The 19,129-nt window shown below is 34.9% G+C and overlaps 1 protein-coding gene and 1 pseudogene across 9 annotated transcripts; one reads left to right on the forward strand and one right to left on the reverse strand.

Annotated features, from left to right (window-relative positions):
* Positions 1-4,924: 4,924 nt before the first annotated feature.
* On the forward strand, positions 4,925-8,519 carry LOC140980791 (phospholipase D alpha 1-like; annotated as a pseudogene).
* A 107-nt stretch (positions 8,520-8,626) lies between these two features.
* On the reverse strand, positions 8,627-12,297 carry LOC140980790 (uncharacterized). Of its 9 annotated transcripts, XM_073446836.1 has the most exons (11): positions 12,127-12,297; positions 11,614-11,668; positions 11,213-11,434; positions 10,859-11,137; positions 10,698-10,759; positions 10,445-10,513; positions 10,218-10,311; positions 10,057-10,128; positions 9,865-9,975; positions 9,052-9,534; positions 8,627-8,962 (listed from the first exon to the last, which is right to left on the reverse strand). In XM_073446836.1, exons 3-10 carry the CDS (start codon positions 11,420-11,422, stop codon positions 9,079-9,081), a joined length of 1,353 nt encoding a protein of 450 aa, XP_073302937.1. In that variant the 5' UTR covers positions 11,423-11,434; positions 11,614-11,668; positions 12,127-12,297; the 3' UTR covers positions 8,627-8,962; positions 9,052-9,078. The 9 variants fall into 9 exon arrangements, with proteins under 9 accessions (XP_073302937.1, XP_073302936.1, XP_073302934.1 ...); XM_073446835.1 differs by lacking the exon at positions 11,614-11,668 and having other exon boundaries at positions 11,213-11,464; XM_073446833.1 differs by having other exon boundaries at positions 11,213-11,668.
* Between the last annotated feature and the right edge of the window lie 6,832 nt (positions 12,298-19,129).

Consider the following 19,129-nt stretch of genomic DNA (forward strand, 5'->3'; position numbering starts at 1 on the left):
TTCAAAATAAAAATTGAATCAATTTTAAAAAATATCAATTTTGCACAAAAATTTGAAAAATCAGAAAATTGCACCCTATGCCCAAACAGTTCAAGCCCATCATCCAGCAAGCTTCCCGAGGCGATCCCAGGCAGCCGTCCTCGCTGCCCGCCCGCTGCCCGAACGTTTCGGGCAGTGGTGGCACCCCTATGCGCACAGGCGCGCGCGGCGCCGCGCGCAGCGTGCGGACGCTCCGTACGCTGCGCGGCGCTGCGCAGGGCAGCGTCCGCACGCCGCGCCGCGCTGCGCGCTGCCCTGCGCGTGGGTCTGCCCAGAACAGTTCCGTGCAGATACAAAATTTTTTTTTATTTTGTTTTCTGAAAAAAATACTTTTTGATGGTGCATCAATTTTCTGAAAATTTTCTCGTGTGTTAGAAACAAATTATTCAATATCAAACCATACGTTTTAGAAAAACCTTGGCTCTAATACCACTGTTGGATCTCGGTTTTCTACACGCCCAAACGCAGCGGAAGTTTTAAAAATTTTATTTTATTTTGACAATCAAAATATATTTGATTTGGCGTTCGTATGGTTTCTGATTTAAACATTCATAGGGCGTTAAAAATTATACATTTGTGACTTAAATCACTTGGCTCCAACTATTCCGAGGTTAGCGGAGTTAGCTCTTGATAAATTTTCTACGAACTTTTTTCGAGTCTCCTTCTATCAAGTCCACGACTACAAGATTTGTTCCTCTTTCAAATAGCACTAGAATATTTGAAAGAAGTTTTTACGTTGAGATCAAAAATTTGAGAGGACTCAAATTTTTTTTTCTTGAAAAATGGCCAAAAATTGGAGGATTTTGAGATGTGATTCACGTGAATCACTCTTGGAATCTTAGTGGAGGCTAGATCAATTTTTTCTTTTTTTTCTTAAAAACAATTGTCTTGACCTAAATTCCATAATTAACATTAATGGGCTTATTAATGAATTGGGCTCGTTCAACTAGTTTAATTAATTAATAAAAGTCCATTAATAACTTTAATTATTTAATATGTTAGACTTATACTCCTACAAGCTCATCAAACATACTCCCACTATATTTAATTTAATATTTAATCAACTCAACTTTTGAGCTTAATTAATTAAATTCATTATAAATTCAACATTTGAATTTATTATTTAAATTATAAATTCAACTCTTTGAATTTATTCTCTCAAAATTTAATTATCATAAATTCAACTCCTTGAATTTACTATATAATATAAATTCAACTTCTTGAATTTATTCTCTCAACGGGAACAAACGATCAAGTACTTGTGTGACCCTCAATGGTTCAGGGATACAGCTAGCCGTCGGTTCACAACTCTTTGTGATTCAGGACATAATTCCTTATTCGGGCTTACCCTAGTTAGCCCCATTCTTTTCATCAACACCTTGATCAAAAATGTCAGAACTCATTTCTGATTGCACCCATCGGATCATGGTAAGAGTGTCTAGTAGCATCGCCACATGATCCCCTAGGTATCACTAATAGTGCCTGCAAGAACCAGTCGATTATGATTAACGTACAGTACGGTCCCCTCATCTCATATATCCCGATCGAATCTGCAACCATTGGTTCATCAAGGATTGCATATTAATTCGATAACTATGTGATAACTATAAATAGTGGCATCGCATGTACCGTTCGAGAACTTCTTCTCTAACGTACATGTCATACCCTGGCCAGAGATTCCATGCACTATAATTTCATCAGATCACATAGGATATCCACACCCGCAGGTGAGCGGTGAATCCCCGACTACAATGCACTGGCACCTATATGTTTCGCAACTGTACCCAACCTCGCCACATGATGACTCTCCTGGAGCCAGTAAACGAGTCGAAGCATAGCCCTAGCATATAGAGCCTCAGTGTTGTCCCGGGTCGTAAGGACTAATGGTGTACAATCATAACCACGGACTTATCCTCTCGATGAATGATAACCACTTGAAAAATCCGAGGGAGGGTTGTTCGATATAATCATCATATGAGTACCCATCTGCATGTTTGGACATCTCTATGCCCTTACCAAGAAACGCAGTACACAACATCACAGATGCTAGTCTCGAGCTCAAGCGACTTTTATCCATGTTTTAGGCGGCTGAATCGACTAGGAACGAATTTTGATCATACAGTGTTTACAAACGAGTTTCAACATTGAATTACGATTCATTTGTATTAAAGTATAATCAAGGTCTTTATCTATGTTTGATAACATGTGTATACAGATAAAGAAATAACAAACCATGAAATAATGAATTATATTAAAATAAAGATTGTTAATTACAATTGAGTCAATAAAATCTCTAGCCAACAGTTGGCTTGCAGGGCATCTACTCTAACATATCCGATCTACCAAATTTCAACTTGCTTTCCATCTTGCCAAGCTCCCCCATCTTAGAAGTAGCTCATTCCCTTAATAAATTTCTTTTATGAGTCCTAGTGAGTGCCCTAACAAACCTTTTGTTTTGGGTTACTCTCCAAGCTTCACCAAACTGACTCCTAGCAAGAAGTACAAATCGGGTTGTCGTTCTCTGATCATTACCAGCTTTCTTGGACAGAACCTTGCACATGTGTTCATGTCTACCATGTTCAGCAGATTTCCTCCCAAGGTCTGCCCTTCTTGACTCAAAATAAGATAGATTCTTATTGTCATGGTAGTTCATCGACCCTTGACGAGACAAATCCCCAAGGTACCATTCACTTTCTTTATTTTGATAAGATGATTTAATAGTAAAAACTTGGTCCCTTCGCTGTGAAGCTACTAATATTTTTTTAGTATTGTTGGTTACTCGGCTCGAAAGTCGTGGACTCCTCCATTGCTAGATATTCTCTCATATATTTTTGACTCTTCGATCAAAAATATGATAATTCTCTCAAGTTTATGCAACTTCATATCTCGTGGTGGGATGACGCCCCAAGGTGCAAATGATTTTTCGAACTTGAAGTCACAATTCTTTTTGAGAATTATTGGTTTCTCAGCCCGAAGGCTGTGAACTCTCTCACATCTCTGGAGTGACTCACTTGATAGAATATTTTGTTATGATAGCACGCATGTTTCTTCACATCATTAACATAACAATACCTCTCTTTTGTCTAAAAAATATTTCCTTTAGGAATCCAATATTTCTTTATCTTCATATTTGAAGTCAAATGTTTTCCTTTCCTCTTTTTATCGAGAAATGCACGTAAATTTGTGACATTCAAATTAATAGAGGCTATTGGGGGAAAAAAAATATTCATCAACGACCATCTTTTCAAGGGACTTGAGTATTCTCTTGTTAATTTTTTATTGCAACATATCTTTAGAAGCACTCAAAATTTTAGCAGGATGATAAAATAAATAATAAGACTTACAGTGATCTTTGTCTTCCAACTCATCCTAGGATGGTTGTGCCCCCGAGTGTTTGCATCAACATTTATTCCTTGAAAGCGACGCATAGACCTATCTTCAAACTCTTTAGGTTGGTAGAGAAGACTTTTCACAATATACACATGATTTTGCTTTCTTGGTGGTGGTTTGGATCATTCCTCTTGTTTGAAGAGTATTGTCTCTAAGCGATGAAGATAGCCGGCCTTAAAGTTTCTAACATCTAACTTTGAATTATAGGTTGGTTATTCCTTGATTCACCTCTTCTTCTTTTTTCTCCTTGGATTTGATGAGAACATTTTCCAACAACATTTTCACGCAAGGAAAAGCAGCCTTTGACATGGCCTTAGATACATCTTCAAAGAAATATTCCTGTTTCTTTGCACTTAATTCTTCAGTAATCATTTTTAGAACATGTGTATATATTACTATAGCATATTCATCTGTTGTGTTTGAACTTCCCTTCCCTTTCTCAGAATTTCTTCGTCTCTGGCGGCACATTTCGTGTCCCACGTACCGGACATGCCAATTTTGTTTGTACAAGTTTTGAGATGATGCGGGCGTGTCAGGTACTAAAAGCACCAATTTGAATGGAAAATAATAAAAAAATCTAACTTCTAATTATTCAAACGATGTGAATTCTAAATTTGATTGTTAAATCTAATCTCCTAAACGAATATGCACCAAAATAAAGAAAATTGATAGAAACAACACTAGAAATTGAAGAAAACAAACTTTGGAAATAATTTTATTTTCATAAATCACTAGGAGTTCATAAATATAGGAATTACAGTAAAATTTGATGAAATCTGTAATGAAAAAGGTGTAAAATAACTTGAAGGAGACTAAAAAGATAAAAGTTGCTTGAAGATGAAGACTAAAATTTGCATAGAGTTTTTTTTAGGTTTTATGCAATTGAGTTGTGTTGTTTTGTCTTCTGCGGATGTTCTCTTTTATCCAGATTTTTGGGCAGTTCGTCTCCACTCCCCACTATCCACGATCTCTTTTGCTTGCCTAACCTATTCAAACCGGTTTGAATGAGCTTTTCTGGCTCTGACTGTTAATTCAAGTTCCTTGACTTGAGCATAATTAATTGGACCAAAATAAATTCAGTTCATTCAGTTCAACATTTAATGGGTTTGTTATGTCGGACCAAAAATTTATTTTTAATGCAAACACTTTCTATTAAACTTTGATTCAGGTCTGTAAGTTCCCTAATCTACAATCTTCTATATATGTCTTCTATTATCATTCTTTCTCACCATATAATAGTGATTTCTTGCAAGTCAGGTGCTACCATTAATTAACAACGAAGCTAATTTTTATCCTGGCTAGCTTATAACTTCTTGTGAAGAGACCTTCAAATTATAAACGTGCACATATATACTAAACAATCACCAAAAAGTAACAAATATTTCTTTCTTCAAACAAAAGTAAATATTTATTAGATTCGTAGACTAGATGGTGGCGGATGCGGGTTTCAATTATGGGGAATATAGATTTGAAATGTTAATAAAACGTGCAAATATCTCTATAGCCTTCCTTTCTTTTAGTTTCTGATTCCTATCAAATGAAAACTTGTACCATCAATAAGTTTTTGCTCCTTGGTCGTATCTGCACACACAATATTAGCTACTAGTACACATATTTCTATGTTCCTAATGCCTTTTTATCGATGTATTCTACGGTGCCGCGGTAACTTCAATACCAGAAGTCTTCAAAAAATTACCAAAAGGTTCTTTTCCCAGTTCAAGAAACTAGTTCTTTGTCGGCCTGAGGTACACTTCTTTTCCAAGACTCCATTTCATTTTTCTAAATCAAGATACACGTTGACATAAAATTTATATACGTGTGTATGGTTCAAACAGCTGGCTGGTTCAAGACTATATGCCACTATCGATTTGGATAGGGCTAGGGTGGAGAGGACGAGAATGATAAAAAAAAAAAAAAAAAAAAAAAAAAAAAAAAAAAAAAAAAAAAAAAAAAAAAAAAAAAAAAAAAAAAAAAAAAAAAAAAAAAAAAAAAAAAAAAAAAAAAAAAAAAAAAAAAAAAAAAAAAAAAAAAAAAAAAAAAAAAAAAAAAAAAAAAAAAAAAAAAAAAAAAAAAAAAAAAAAAAAAAAAAAAAAAAAAAAAAAAAAAAAAAAAAAAAAAAAAAAAAAAAAAAAAAAAAAAAAAAAAAAAAAAAAAAAAAAAAAAAAAAAAAAAAAAAAAAAAAAAAAAAAAAAAAAAAAAAAAAAAAAAAAAAAAAAAAAAAAAAAAAAAAAAAAAAAAAAAAAAAAAAAAAAAAAAAAAAAAAAAAAAAAAAAAAAAAAAAAAAAAAAAAAAAAAAAAAAAAAAAAAAAAAAAAAAAAAAAAAAAAAAAAAAAAAAAAAAAAAAAAAAAAAAAAAAAAAAAAAAAAAAAAAAAAAAAAAAAAAAAAAAAAAAAAAAAAAAAAAAAAAAAAAAAAAAAAAAAAAAAAAAAAAAAAAAAAAAAAAAAAAAAAAAAAAAAAAAAAAAAAAAAAAAAAAAAAAAAAAAAAAAAAAAAAAAAAAAAAAAAAAAAAAAAAAAAAAAAAAAAAAAAAAAAAAAAAAAAAAAAAAAAAAAAAAAAAAAAAAAAAAAAAAAAAAAAAAAAAAAAAAAAAAAAAAAAAAAAAAAAAAAAAAAAAAAAAAAAAAAAAAAAAAAAAAAAAAAAAAAAAAAAAAAAAAAAAAAAAAAAAAAAAAAAAAAAAAAAAAAAAAAAAAAAAAAAAAAAAAAAAAAAAAAAAAAAAAAAAAAAAAAAAAAAAAAAAAAAAAAAAAAAGAGCCTTCGAATCCACAATGGTACGAGCATTTTCGCATTTATTGTGCTCACACTGTTTCCAACATAATTTTCACACTCAAAGATGAGAATCCTGTTGGAGCACCACTAATTGGTAGAGTTTATCCACCTGTTGAGGAACTTATGACTGGAAAGATGGTGGATAGATGGATTCAAATATTGGACGAGGATGGAAATCCAATAAAGGTTCAAAAACACGACTCCAATATTTTTATGTCACTGAACAAAGTAACTGATCTCAAGGTATCAGACCACCGGCATTCGTAGGGGTGCCCTGTACTTTTTTCAGGCAGAGAAAGGGCTGTAAGATTTCACTGTATCCAGACGTCTACGTGCCTAATAAAAATATCACACAGTTTCTTAGCTCCGAAAGGCTTTATGAACCTCAAAGATGCTGGGAAGACATATTTGATGCTATCAGCAATGCCAAACACTTGGTTTACATAACAGGGTGGTCGGTTGACACAAAAATAACTCTGATAAGAGACCAAAATAGGCAAAAGCCGGGAGGAAATGTGATTCTTCAAGAATTGCTGAAGCAAAAAGCGGATGAAGGTGTCAATGTTCTCATGCTTGTGTGGGAAGACAGGACTTCTGTGAAGGAACTGAAGAAGGATGGTTTAATGGCTACGCATGATCAAGAAACAAAGGATTACTTTCAGAAAACTAATGTGCGTTGCGTGTTGTGCCCAAGAAACCTTGATGACGAGAACAGCATTTTCCAGGGGTTTCAGGTTTTGTTGGTGACGTAGATCTCTGTGATGGGCGATACAACACAAGAAGTCACTCCCTTTTTAGGACCTTGGACTCTATTCATCATGATGATTTTCACCAGCCAAACTTTCCAGGATCATCAATCAGAAAAGGGGGTCCGAGAGAGCCTGGCATGATGTTAACTGTCAACTTTAAGGGCCAGTGGCTTGGGACGTGCTGTACAATTTCGAGCAGAGGTGGAGAAAACGAGTAGGGAACCAATACATCTATTCACTCAATTAAAGAGTTGGATAGGTTCATCCAACCCCTGATAGACGTCACCACAACCGAAGACCCTGAAACCTGGAACGTCCAAATATTTAGATCAATTGATGGTGGAGCAACTTTCGGTTTTCCTGAAAAACCAGAGGAAGCATCAGAACTAGGACTCATCATTGTGAAGGATAACGTGATAGATCACAGCATACAAGATGCATACATCCAAGCCATTCGTCGAGCAAATAACTTCATATACATTGAAAATCAGTATTTTCTTGGCAGTTCGTTTGATTGGAAAAAGTCAAGAGAGGATATCAACGTGTTACACCTCATACCCAAGGAGCTATCATTAAAGATAGTGAGTAAGATCCAGGCAAATAAGCGATTTACAGTGTACATTGTGATTTCAATGTGGCCAGAAGGCATACCAGAGAGTGGATCAGTTCAGGCCGTCTTGGATTGGCAAAGGAGGACAATGGAGATGATGTATACTGATATCTCTACCGCTTTACGAGCTAAGGGGATCAGAAATGTGGACCTTAGGGATTATTTGACATTTTTTGCCTTGGAAATCGAGAAGTGACCATGGCTGGAGATTACACACCACCAGAGAAACCTGATCTTGATACAAATTATAGCAGAGCTCAGCAGTTGAGGCGCTTCATGATATATGTTGATGCAAAAATGAGGATAGGTATGCGAATTACGTTGCCCACTACACTGATTGTTTTGACAAATTAATTCCTAAAAAACCGAATAAGCATATCCACATGTATTGACCAACAGTTGATTTCTTTTTTAAAACACCAACCGTTGATGATGAACATATAATCATTGGATCTGCAAACGTCAATCAAAGATCAATGGACAGGGGACGAGACACTGAGATAGCTATGGGAGCATTCCAACCTCATCATCTAGCCAACAGGGAGCAGCATGCCAGGGGTCATATTTTTGGCTTCAGAATGGCCTTGTGGAGTGAGCACCTTCTGCGAGAGGCGGACTCATTTCTTCACCCAGAAAGTCTTGAATGTGTGCGAAATGTTAATGCAATTGCTGATGAAAACTGGAACATGTACTCCAGTGAAACATTTCAAGAAGACCTTTCTAGCCATCTTCTTAGTTACCCAGTTCAATCTCAAATTATGGAGAGGTCACAACACTTGCAGGCCTTGAATTCTTCCCAGACACCAAAGCTCGTGTCCTTGGCACAAGATCGGGGTATCTTCCTCCCATCCTCACAACTTGAGAGGTTAATGTGCTGCAATTGTTGATACTGCTAGAATAAAAACATATGGATAGAAGCAAAATTCTTTATGTTGAATGTATTGTATATAGCATGGGGTGCCATTGTGTGTAATTAATACCTTTAATTAGGATTAATGACATAATAATGGACAAAAAAGCATTGGAGAACCTGCAGGCTACAATTAAGTTTCAATCATCATTCACAAAATATCAAAGAAACAACAGACGACAAAATTAATAACTCAGAGCTATGAGTACAGATACAATATTTGAGCATGCATACTGTTGGTTTATTTGAACAAAAAACAATACAAGCCAAAAATAGTTGCCAACCTAAAATACAAAACAGCCAATGGTTTGATCTTGAACAATTTCAAGGCAGAATTCCCTCAAAACTTCCACTTCTCTACTCAGGTGCTAAATATAATTAGGAGAACACGTTCACTGCACTCTGCAAGCTTGAAAAGCATATTAAACAACTAAACTTCCTTGCTGGCAATGTATGAAATGAGACACCAACCACCCACAACATTGTCCATATGTTCACTGTTAAAAGATTAAAATATTACTCAAATATATCCAGCATGTTAAGTTGAAAATGGAATCAAACTAGAAGGCCGTTTGCTAGAGGATACCTGTTTTGTTGCTACTGAAATCAATTCTCATACCATGACGGATTCCGGAATGAAAGTGGTTTGTTCTTCATCACCCAGAAACTGTTCATCATCAACATTTGGCTGGCTCTTGATTGGCTCAGCAGTTGTCCATGCCTCCTGTTTTTGTGCATCCGATGCAGCTTCACTCTTTTCCTCGGATATGTTGTTCAGCTGAACTAGTGATTCATTTGTTACTTTGGAAATGGAGTTTTTACGAGATCTAGCTTTTTTCTTTTCATCTGATAAACTGTTGTCCTCAGAGGGTAACTTAGGAAGAGACTTTCTTAGTGGCTTCTTAACACCGGCAACTGTTGGTGCTTTAGCGAGTTTATATGGAGTCTCCTTCTCTTCCAAGCTTAACCTACCAGCGCGACCACTGGGGACACCAATTTCTTCCGAATCAGCAGTAAGTGGACTCTTTTTCCGACCAAGTTTGGGAGATTTGGCTCTGGTAGTAGGTATCTGCATCAATTCATTTCGTTGATCAAGTATTAGGTGTCATCAAGAAGCTCATACTTTATAGACAAATTCACACATAGAGTGAATTCAGGCACATACAAACATCAAATAAGTAGAAAACTAATCAATATTAGGGTGCATCTCAACCACGAGGAACAGCTGAACTTTCGTAAATCGCGATGGAGCACACACTGAACCAACTAAAATGTTCAGCAATAAAAGAGAGATTTCACCATTATATCCCTGCTTATTCATCATAATTTGAGTCTCCCAGCCATGTTACATACATCACAGACTGGTTAGCATCAAGATATGTAATCTGTATCAAGTTACCTTCTTTAATTCCACTTTTGGAGGTGGAGGTTCCTGATAGAAGCTTGGCATTGGTGTTGCTTTGAATGTCAAACTCTTCCTCCACATTTTGATTTCAGCTTCCTGTGTCTCCTTTTTAAAAATGAAAAGCAGTAAAGCAAAATTCACGTTCACTGCTTAAATTGTAAAAATAACACCAAATCAGAATTCTACCTTCGTTTTGGCTTGCAGATTATTCTTCTCTACTTCCTTTGCATGAATCTTTTCCACAAGTTTTGAATAAAACTTCTCAAACAAATAAAAAATACATGCCTCAGGTCTATATCATCAAAGAAAGACTCAACAGTCGGTACTAGAAGTAGCAAAATACTAACCTCCTTTCTTTTCTCAGCCCTTTCATCGCATTTAAAACTGAAACCATAGGTTGGAAGAGTACCCAATTTCAGGGGCTTTGCATCTCCATCAGGACTTTTATAAAGTACTCAAGGATAAACCAAGTCCAGCCGTTAGTGACAAATATTTTAATTGGAAGAAGATACACATACAACCACATTTAATGTGAAAGGAAGTGCATGTCATGGCATAAATTTTAAAAGGATACCACAATGAATTTGAGACCTCTTCAGCTTCAGCAGGGCCATTTTTAAAGACATTCGGTTTCGCTTTCTCACTGCAGCAAGGAAAACAGAGTTCTTTAAAAGAAATCTCAGGAAACAGAAAACTTCAGAGATTAAATATCATAGAAACACAATGTAGGAAAATTTCATCCGAAGTGGCATGTTGGGGAAGATTGTCCAGTCATAAGTATCATGGAGGTTTACACCTGCAAAGGAATTGGAATGGAGAAAACATACGGTAGTTTTTGAGACTTCGTGGCACTTGGGGAAGACAATGTTTCATCAGAATGTCCAGCCTGCTGCTTGAGATAACAAAATAAATTAGAGATCAGATAAGAAGGCAATAGGAAACGTATGAAAAGGATATCAGTTTGTATTCTATACACACCACCATTTACCTTACAATATTTAAGGTCACCTGCAGCTTTTGAGTGGTCAGTTTCTTGCTTCTTTTTTAATGATTTAGATTTTTCTTTAAGATCAACATCCTCCCTGGGGCTAAATCCTCTAGCAGTGGTACCATTTGAAGCGCCAGAAGATTTCAGCACATCTTTGCTCTCGCTTAGCCCTGCAGCTGCACCATGTCTAGAGCCTAAAGGTTTCTCATTCTTGATCTTCCCCGTACTCTTTAGCGGTTTTGATTCCTTAGAATCACCAGGCTCTTTAACTCCAAGTTCCTAGAGGAACACATTACAGAGTGAAGTTTGAAAAGGGTTGATAACTGTATAGAAAAGAAAATCCCGCTTTCCAACCTTCGTTAGAATTGTTGTACGAATTTCTGAAGGCAAAGAAGGTTCTTCTTTGAGTTCTGAGCCTGAAGTTACATTGTTATTCAACTTCACAACATTCTCGAAAGTCTCACTCACTTTGTCAAGTTGTGAGCTGCCATTGGATATCCCATTGACCTCAGGCCAATGAAAACCATTTTCACAATCTGCTTCTTTTCCATTTTCGGCATCCATTATAACAGTTACCTAACAACATTATATTTCACATCATAAGTCCTGAAAATAACACAAAACAGCTATCCATCAAATCTTGTATGGGGAAAACTAAGCCATCTCATTCGCTGCGTGCAATGTTTAAACAGAGTTACACATAGGATGGTTGCAAATCCACGAATAATGATTAATGAAGAACAGAAAAATTTTACCTCACATGAAAAGTAACTTAGTAGCTGCTAAGCAGAATATTTACCAAAAGCCAATCTTCAAAGGTAAATATCCAAGCGTTAATGCAGTATACCAGCACCAAAGGTGCTTAAAACACAGAGCGGAATCTTAATCAAGAAGTCATCTTCACCAACAAAAATGCAGTACAGACTGTTTGTTGACGCTGAGAATTCTAAGAAAATATTCAACATATCCAAACCGTACCCACAAAAAACCCATCTGAAAAAAGAAGAATTCAGCAACAAACATAGAAAAAGACAAAAATCAGAAAGAACAGAATAAGGTGTGCAATAAACTCCACACCAGATCTCCCCAGCCCACTAAAATTAAACCATTACCACTGTAAGTTACAGATTCAAAAACCCATTTCCACTTTACCACCGATGCAGCATTACATCCAATCAATGGAACATAACATTCTCAAATCTGTACCTTCTTCCTCCAGATCAATGGAAAAATTTGGAATTTAATCCTATTCAGCAGCAAACACAAACCTGTTAAAGCTTCCGAAGCACAAAAAAGTTTCAAGGGTCACAAAATCAACAAAGGAGTAAAAGATCTGATTGAATTCTTAAGTGGGACTTGTCTAGTCCGTTTCTGCTTCGCGAACTCGTAAAATTCGGAAGAGTTCTTGTTTCCAAGGAAGAAATCATAATTATTATCTTATTTTTTAATTAAAAATTTGTCTTCTTCTTTTTTTAGCAACAATACTTTTTTTCGGTGAACTTTAATTGCCTTTGTCGGTTAACTTCATCATTTTCAAAATAACTCGTAAGATTTTTAATATTTTATTCTTATTAATTTGGTCCTAAATTTTAGAAAATCGGGAAAAAAAATGTGGTCAATAAATTTTCTTTCTAAAAAAAAGTAACCAAATTCTTGATTCGTACAAATTTATTGAATCAGATTAAATTTATTGAATCTTCATTAAATTTTCAGATTAATGAACTTTTCGGGTCTTGTATTTAACTTATTATTATTTAAAAATCATTTGAAGATAAATATTTCTAAAGTCAAGTTTGTTTTTACAAGTGATGCTGTAAGTACATCGTATCGTATTATCGTAAACCATATTTTGATTCTAGATAATTCGTGAAATTGTCATATAATTTAGTGTATGAATTATATAATTGACAATAAAAATGAGAAAATATATTGTGATAATGAAATATTGTTTTAGTAATTGATTTTTGTTCGAAAAGTATGTTGAACCGCAATAGAAAAGTGACATATATTATGTTTTCTAACAAAATTATCTAGGTATTATTTCAAATGAAATGAAACATATTTCACTAGAAAGCTAATACATAGCACTAAAACTTTTATGTTTTGAGTTTTGTCTAAATCTATATGGAATTAGGGGCAAAATCAACCCGAAGTATGTCGTGTGTACTGAAGTTCTAACACTAACACATTTTAAGAGAATGAGCAAAACTTTCGTGTTCGATATCCAAATTAAGTGAAGTCAACAGCAAATGAAAGCCAAGACATAGATCTACAACTTTCATGTTGATGAATGTTCCAAATTCAAAGTGTAAAATATAGTTTCGTACATAAAAAAGCTCGTACCCGCGCAGGAAGTGGCTCACCTGTGCGCCAAGCTCTGTCAAACTCCTTGAGGACAGCAACAGGCGCGCCACTGCGACAGATCTTGCGCACCTACGCACACCGCCTTAGCTGCACATGTTTTAAAGTTGATAAACATGTTTCCGAGGCAATTTTTTCTTTTTTTCCATCTCCACTTGTGCGACGAAAGATGATGAAATCAAGTTCTATCGTCTGAACTTACCTCAAAACATTGTCGAAACTCAAAACAAATTATATATTCGGAATCCTTGTATTGAGAGCGTTCTTTTGAGGTAATTTTCTTCTCGATTCATAACTTTTATTTATTGAATTACTGGAATAGCATGTATTTGAATTCGAAATCAATATAAGTGATAGAATAGCGACGAGAAATTAACTTTCAAATTCGGAATTGAATTATGTTTTGATTTCAATTTTACAATTATGGAACTTGAAAATTTTATTGTAAATGAATAGATGTATATTAATGATTGTATAACAATGAGGAATGAATTGATATATTCAAATACGCTATTAGAGTTGCATTTGAATGAATTCATTTATTAAATGAATATTTTGATTATGTAGATTGATTTTATGTATTAAAATCCTAATTTTGGATAGAGCTACAGTAAATTGGGGACGAAGAATTAAGGTATGTTGCGACTGAATAACATACAACAGGTATCTGTGTCATATGATAAATGATTGATTGATTTGACTGAAAATATATGTGTCTATATGTCTTATTTGTTGAGTTGATGTGGCATACATGACATTCATGATTGGAAGATCGATGTATAAAATAAATATTTTTTTACACACATCATTTTATACATACATCGATACATGACATGCACACTGAGCTATGATCCTTGAATACCTTTATATCATTGGATTTTGATTCTGTGGTTTTGAGCACAATGTTATGTTTGATATTATGTGGCCCACAAAAACATAGTCATTTGTGGCCCCTATGATTGATTGGTTGAGATTTGGGATTTGATGGCGCTTTGCCGATGCTCTCATACGAATATTCCATTATACTTGAATGAGACCGGTGTGCCAACTCGAGCATTGATTTGATAGCGATTCGATTGATTCTGATGCATGCTCAGTGGATGGCCATTTGACCTGATATCTCCATGATATGCATGCAATGCATATCATATATCATTGTGTATATACATGTTGTATTTATTATGGTTGTTCCATACGGAGCGTTTGCTCACCCCCAAGGGGGGCTGTTATTATCTTTGTGTGTAGACAATGACAGGTATTCCAAGTTACCAGGAGACTGGAGAGAGTACCTCTAGAGGGAGTAACATCTGAATTGAGGTTGAGTGGTCTATCCCAGTATATATATGTATCTATGTATCGGGGCATGTCTCGGGGAAATGGGTTGCTTGTATGTAGTTAATTCAGCCATGTGTGGGCTTATTTAATGCTGTGATGTGTTTAGACGAAACTTTATTATATATTATTTTTAGTATTATAATTATAGTTGGCACATTTTGAGTTCATTATAAAGAAAAATTTTACTTGTTTTCCTCTGTAATTAATTAACTCTAATCAAATTGCATTGTAATAACGATTAGGAGTAAAGAGCCCCACACAGTATGGTATCAGAGCATAACTGGGAATGCTCGATTGAGTCTTGTGTACACTTAATAGGCACAAATGAGTTGTGTGTTTGTGTTTGATATATTTGTATTACTTGCTCCTATTTGATTTAGTTTGAGTAAGTTGTTGATGAGATTAATGATTTGATAAAATGCAGATGTATAGTTGATATTTATTTGTGATATTCGTGTTATACTTTTGTAGATGGATCTCACAAATCTTGAAACTACTATGAGTAGTAATCCTGAGAGGATGGTCAAACAATTTGAAGGAATGTCCATGGATATAGTTATGGCTCGATTCCGCGATCTGAAGTCACTGAGGTTCTTTGGCACTTAGAGTGCAGAAAGAGCAGAGGCACTGCCGAAGGATATTGAGCACTTTGTTTAATATTGTGAAAAATTCCAAGCCTCGGAGAATGAAACTTGCTCTTTATCAATTAAAGGATCGACCAAAATCTTGGTGGGAAGTAGCTGAGATTGGACTGAATTAGACCAGTGTTGAATTCACGTGGGATGTCTTCAAGGACCAGTGTCTTGAGCAGTACTCTCCTCCATCTTATTATACTGCCAGGGAAAATGAATTCAATATTCTGCAGTAGGGAACGATGACTGTTTCAGAATATGATTCTAAATTTTCTACTTTGCTAAAATATGCCCCTTATGTAAGCTGCAAACCCAAAAGAGAAATATAACAGGTTTGTGAATGGTTTGCATCCTGCTATATATACTTTTGTTATTTCTGATTTGTCTACTAGCTACGCAGAGGCAGTTGAACGAGCCAAGGCAACCAAAGCTGGATTAAGGCGAGGAGGTCCTCAGTACTTTCCTCCACCTCCAGTGTCAGTGTTACGTATTTTCCGCTCGCAAGCGCACGGTTGTCACGTTTTAATGTATGAAAGTAAAGTATCGTTCTCACGAGGAGTGTATAAATAAAAATATATCAGTGATTGTAATTAAAATAGTCACGACTTTATTTAGAAGAATCAATAAAAGGTTTGGTCTATTTAACACGAATTAATTGCAACTAAATATTAATTTAATCACCGAATGGAGAAATATCAATGAGAGGAAATATCTAGAGGAATGATTTCACTAAGTTTCCACGATAATTATCCCTGGTTGCATTTATATTAAAGAATTATAGTTATTTAATGGCCAAGAACACTTAATTATTTTATTCTCCCTTTCCCAAGTGACGAATAAATGTATCATTCAAACTTCGATCCAAACATTCCTAATAAGAATCTAAGTTTATTTGATATATGCAAACGATGTTCTTACCTAGGTCTCGCTAAAGTTATACGCCTTCCGAACAATATAAACATTCAATGATGTGTTTCTAATGATCTATAATCCTAGTCCCTCTCCCAAGTTGTAGAATTAATCAGACAACAAACAATTTATGGCCAGTAAATTGTAGTCGAATAAAAACAAAGAAGCACAATTAAACCAAAAAGAATTCAATCGTATAAAAATCGAGTCAAAATTATTGTATCAACAAAGTTACGTCACCCTCTAGAATGGAAAAGTTAGTTTATAACGAAATCTAAACATAAACAAAGCATGATTGAAAGTCTAGACATCACAACACAAGAAATAAAAGGCAAAAGATTAGATGACAAATCAGAAGTGGCGTCTCTGTCTCCAGATTTGTCGTTCTTCGTCTTCATGATCAATCCTTGCGCTCCAATTCTTCGTTTCCGTGTTTTCTCTCATTTCTCGCTGCCTTTCTCTCCCAAAAATGGCTCTCCCTTGTGCATTAGCGCCTAGGCGCTTCTTGTTCGGTGGCTCAGGCGCTGCTTTGAGGCGCTGCGGCGCTTATGCTTCGAATGTCCTGGCACTGCAGTGTGGTGCTTAGACGCTTCTTTCCCTACTTGAGTCCTTAGCGCTGCAGCGCTCGATCCTTGGCGTTGCGGCTCTTGTCCACCAACATTTAACTCTCAAGAACACCTCTAATTGTCATCAACCATCTAATAGTTGTTTATCTCCTGCACGATATAAAAACAAGAACCAAGCATAATTCTTTCCGAGACTAGCGTAATTCAAATGGATTCTCGTATAAAATACGTGCAATTCTTGCATTTATCAAACCCCTAAACTTGAACTTTTGCTAGTCCAGAGCAAAATAAAAATAAGAAATCAATCAAAATTTTAATTCTAACTATAAGTCATGGACATGCAAGCATTGACATTGGCCTCCGACTTATCCATTTTCATGTAATTCACAATTACTCAAGAGTCACGTACGTGTGTGATATATAAATGTTCATTTACCCAATCGAATGCTCAAATAAATTCACAACACCCACTCGCCTTATAAACTTAAGAAATCATCAACTCAGTTCAGCCCACACTTCATTAAAATACAAATTCACTTACACAGATCACAAATGACTTTAATGGTGATTATTTGGCTCATAATATAGTCAACACATATATACCAAAAAAAATTGTTGTCAAACAATGAGATGCTTACATGCAAACGATTAAAGTCCATACTTGCTAACCATGTTTCTCAGATATCCATAAGCTTGACTTGAACAACTTTTCTCCACTAGTATATTGGATAAATGTGACAATGTTAATAGGTCTTGTAGACTTATAATGTTAGGCTACGGCTCGTGGCTACAATAAAAATTATGGAAATCAAAATTTGAGAGAAATTTTTGAATTTTCATCATTTTCATTCTTCTATCATTCACCATCCACTTATTGTTTTCTTATCATTCACATCCTTCGTTTCTCAATTTTTTTTCTTCACCACTTTTGATTCATTCTTGTCATTGTTTTTCTTCTTTTTGTTTCTTTTTCAACTCCTTTATACACAATTATTTTTCTTTTTCTTTTCAAGGATTACTTGAATCATTTCATTCACAATGAACTTATTTCTCTTAAAATTAGATAGGATAGTAAGTGTATAAGCTTTAGTTGGTATGTTGGAACATCTCATGTTCTCAATCTTGATATTGATGTTAACAAAACTTGTTGTTTGTTTCTAACGAATTTACCTAAGTGCGCAGAAAGCTGAAACTGATCGGACTTCGAACTGATCAGTTACAGAGCCAAAATTGAAGCTATAGAGATGCAAATTGAAAGTGCCAACTGATTGCTCAAACTGAACCAGTTCAACTGATATATCAAAGACAAACTCTACTGATTGTTCAGTGGATAGGTGTTTCAGCAGAAGACCTTCAGAAGCCTGGCCAGCTGAATGAAGAGTTCAACCGATGAAGATCTAAGCTGACCAGTTCAACTGAATCAGTTAAATCAGTTCAGCTAATGAGCCAACTGATTTCAACAGACCAGCTCAAGACCAGTTCAGCTGACCAATTCAGAGCATCAGTTATAACTTATCAGTTTGCACATCAAGACAAGCTTATCTATTGGAATCCATCTAAGCACAAAAGTACAAGCTACTTCGCAGACGAAGTTACAATAATGAACGTTGCAGCAGAGCTTAAAGTCAATACGTTCCAGAATGGCTGTCAGAAAGTACAAGACACAAATTTCGAGGAACGGATTTAAACTGCAACGAATATATTTGATGAGTCTTGATGTACGGTTACATTGCCCCTATATATACAAGATCAAAACCATCAACAAATAATAGAGAAAAAATAAGTGTGTGCGGATGAACACACATAAGAGAGGGCATGCACAATGCATATCAGCTTACAAGAAGCAACCAGCCCAGATTTCAGTAAACACTTCAATGTGTTATCAGCTTAGATTAGAAGCACAATTCTCTCAGTGTGTGAGAACACCTTCGTGTTGTATTCATAGATCAGTTATCACACACGCACATACAATCACTCGCAAATACATAAAGATAAATTCAATTGAGTGAGTCTTGCACAAAGACTTTAAACTTGTATATGTAGTCTTCGCACAAAGACGTTAGACTTGTGTATGTAGCCTTTGCATGTGAGAAGTTAAACAATGTGTTGAATGAGAGGTGAGGCCTTCAGTTTGTTAGTGTATCCTACCCTTGAGGTAGAAGGGATGACGTAGGAGTAGTTGAATTATCCGAACATCCATAAACATATCGTGTGTTTTTAACTGTTTAACTATTGCTTTGAAAATGATTTGATCAGTTGAGTTGATATCAGTTCAGTTCTCACCATAACTGAACCGATACAAGCTCGAACTGATCCCTCTTATTTCAGTTATTCAGTTTACACAAGCTAAAAGCTTTAAACTGATCAGCTTTCTTAACGAATGATTATTTCGAGTATTTTTCGCTTGGTGTAATAACCAAACTCGATTTAATTCATCGGTGTTTACATTCTTAGAACACGGGCTATTG

The sequence above is a fragment of the Primulina huaijiensis genome, chromosome 7 (genome assembly GCF_012295235.1).
Source record: "Primulina huaijiensis isolate GDHJ02 chromosome 7, ASM1229523v2, whole genome shotgun sequence".
Classification (NCBI taxonomy): domain Eukaryota; kingdom Viridiplantae; phylum Streptophyta; class Magnoliopsida; order Lamiales; family Gesneriaceae; genus Primulina; species Primulina huaijiensis.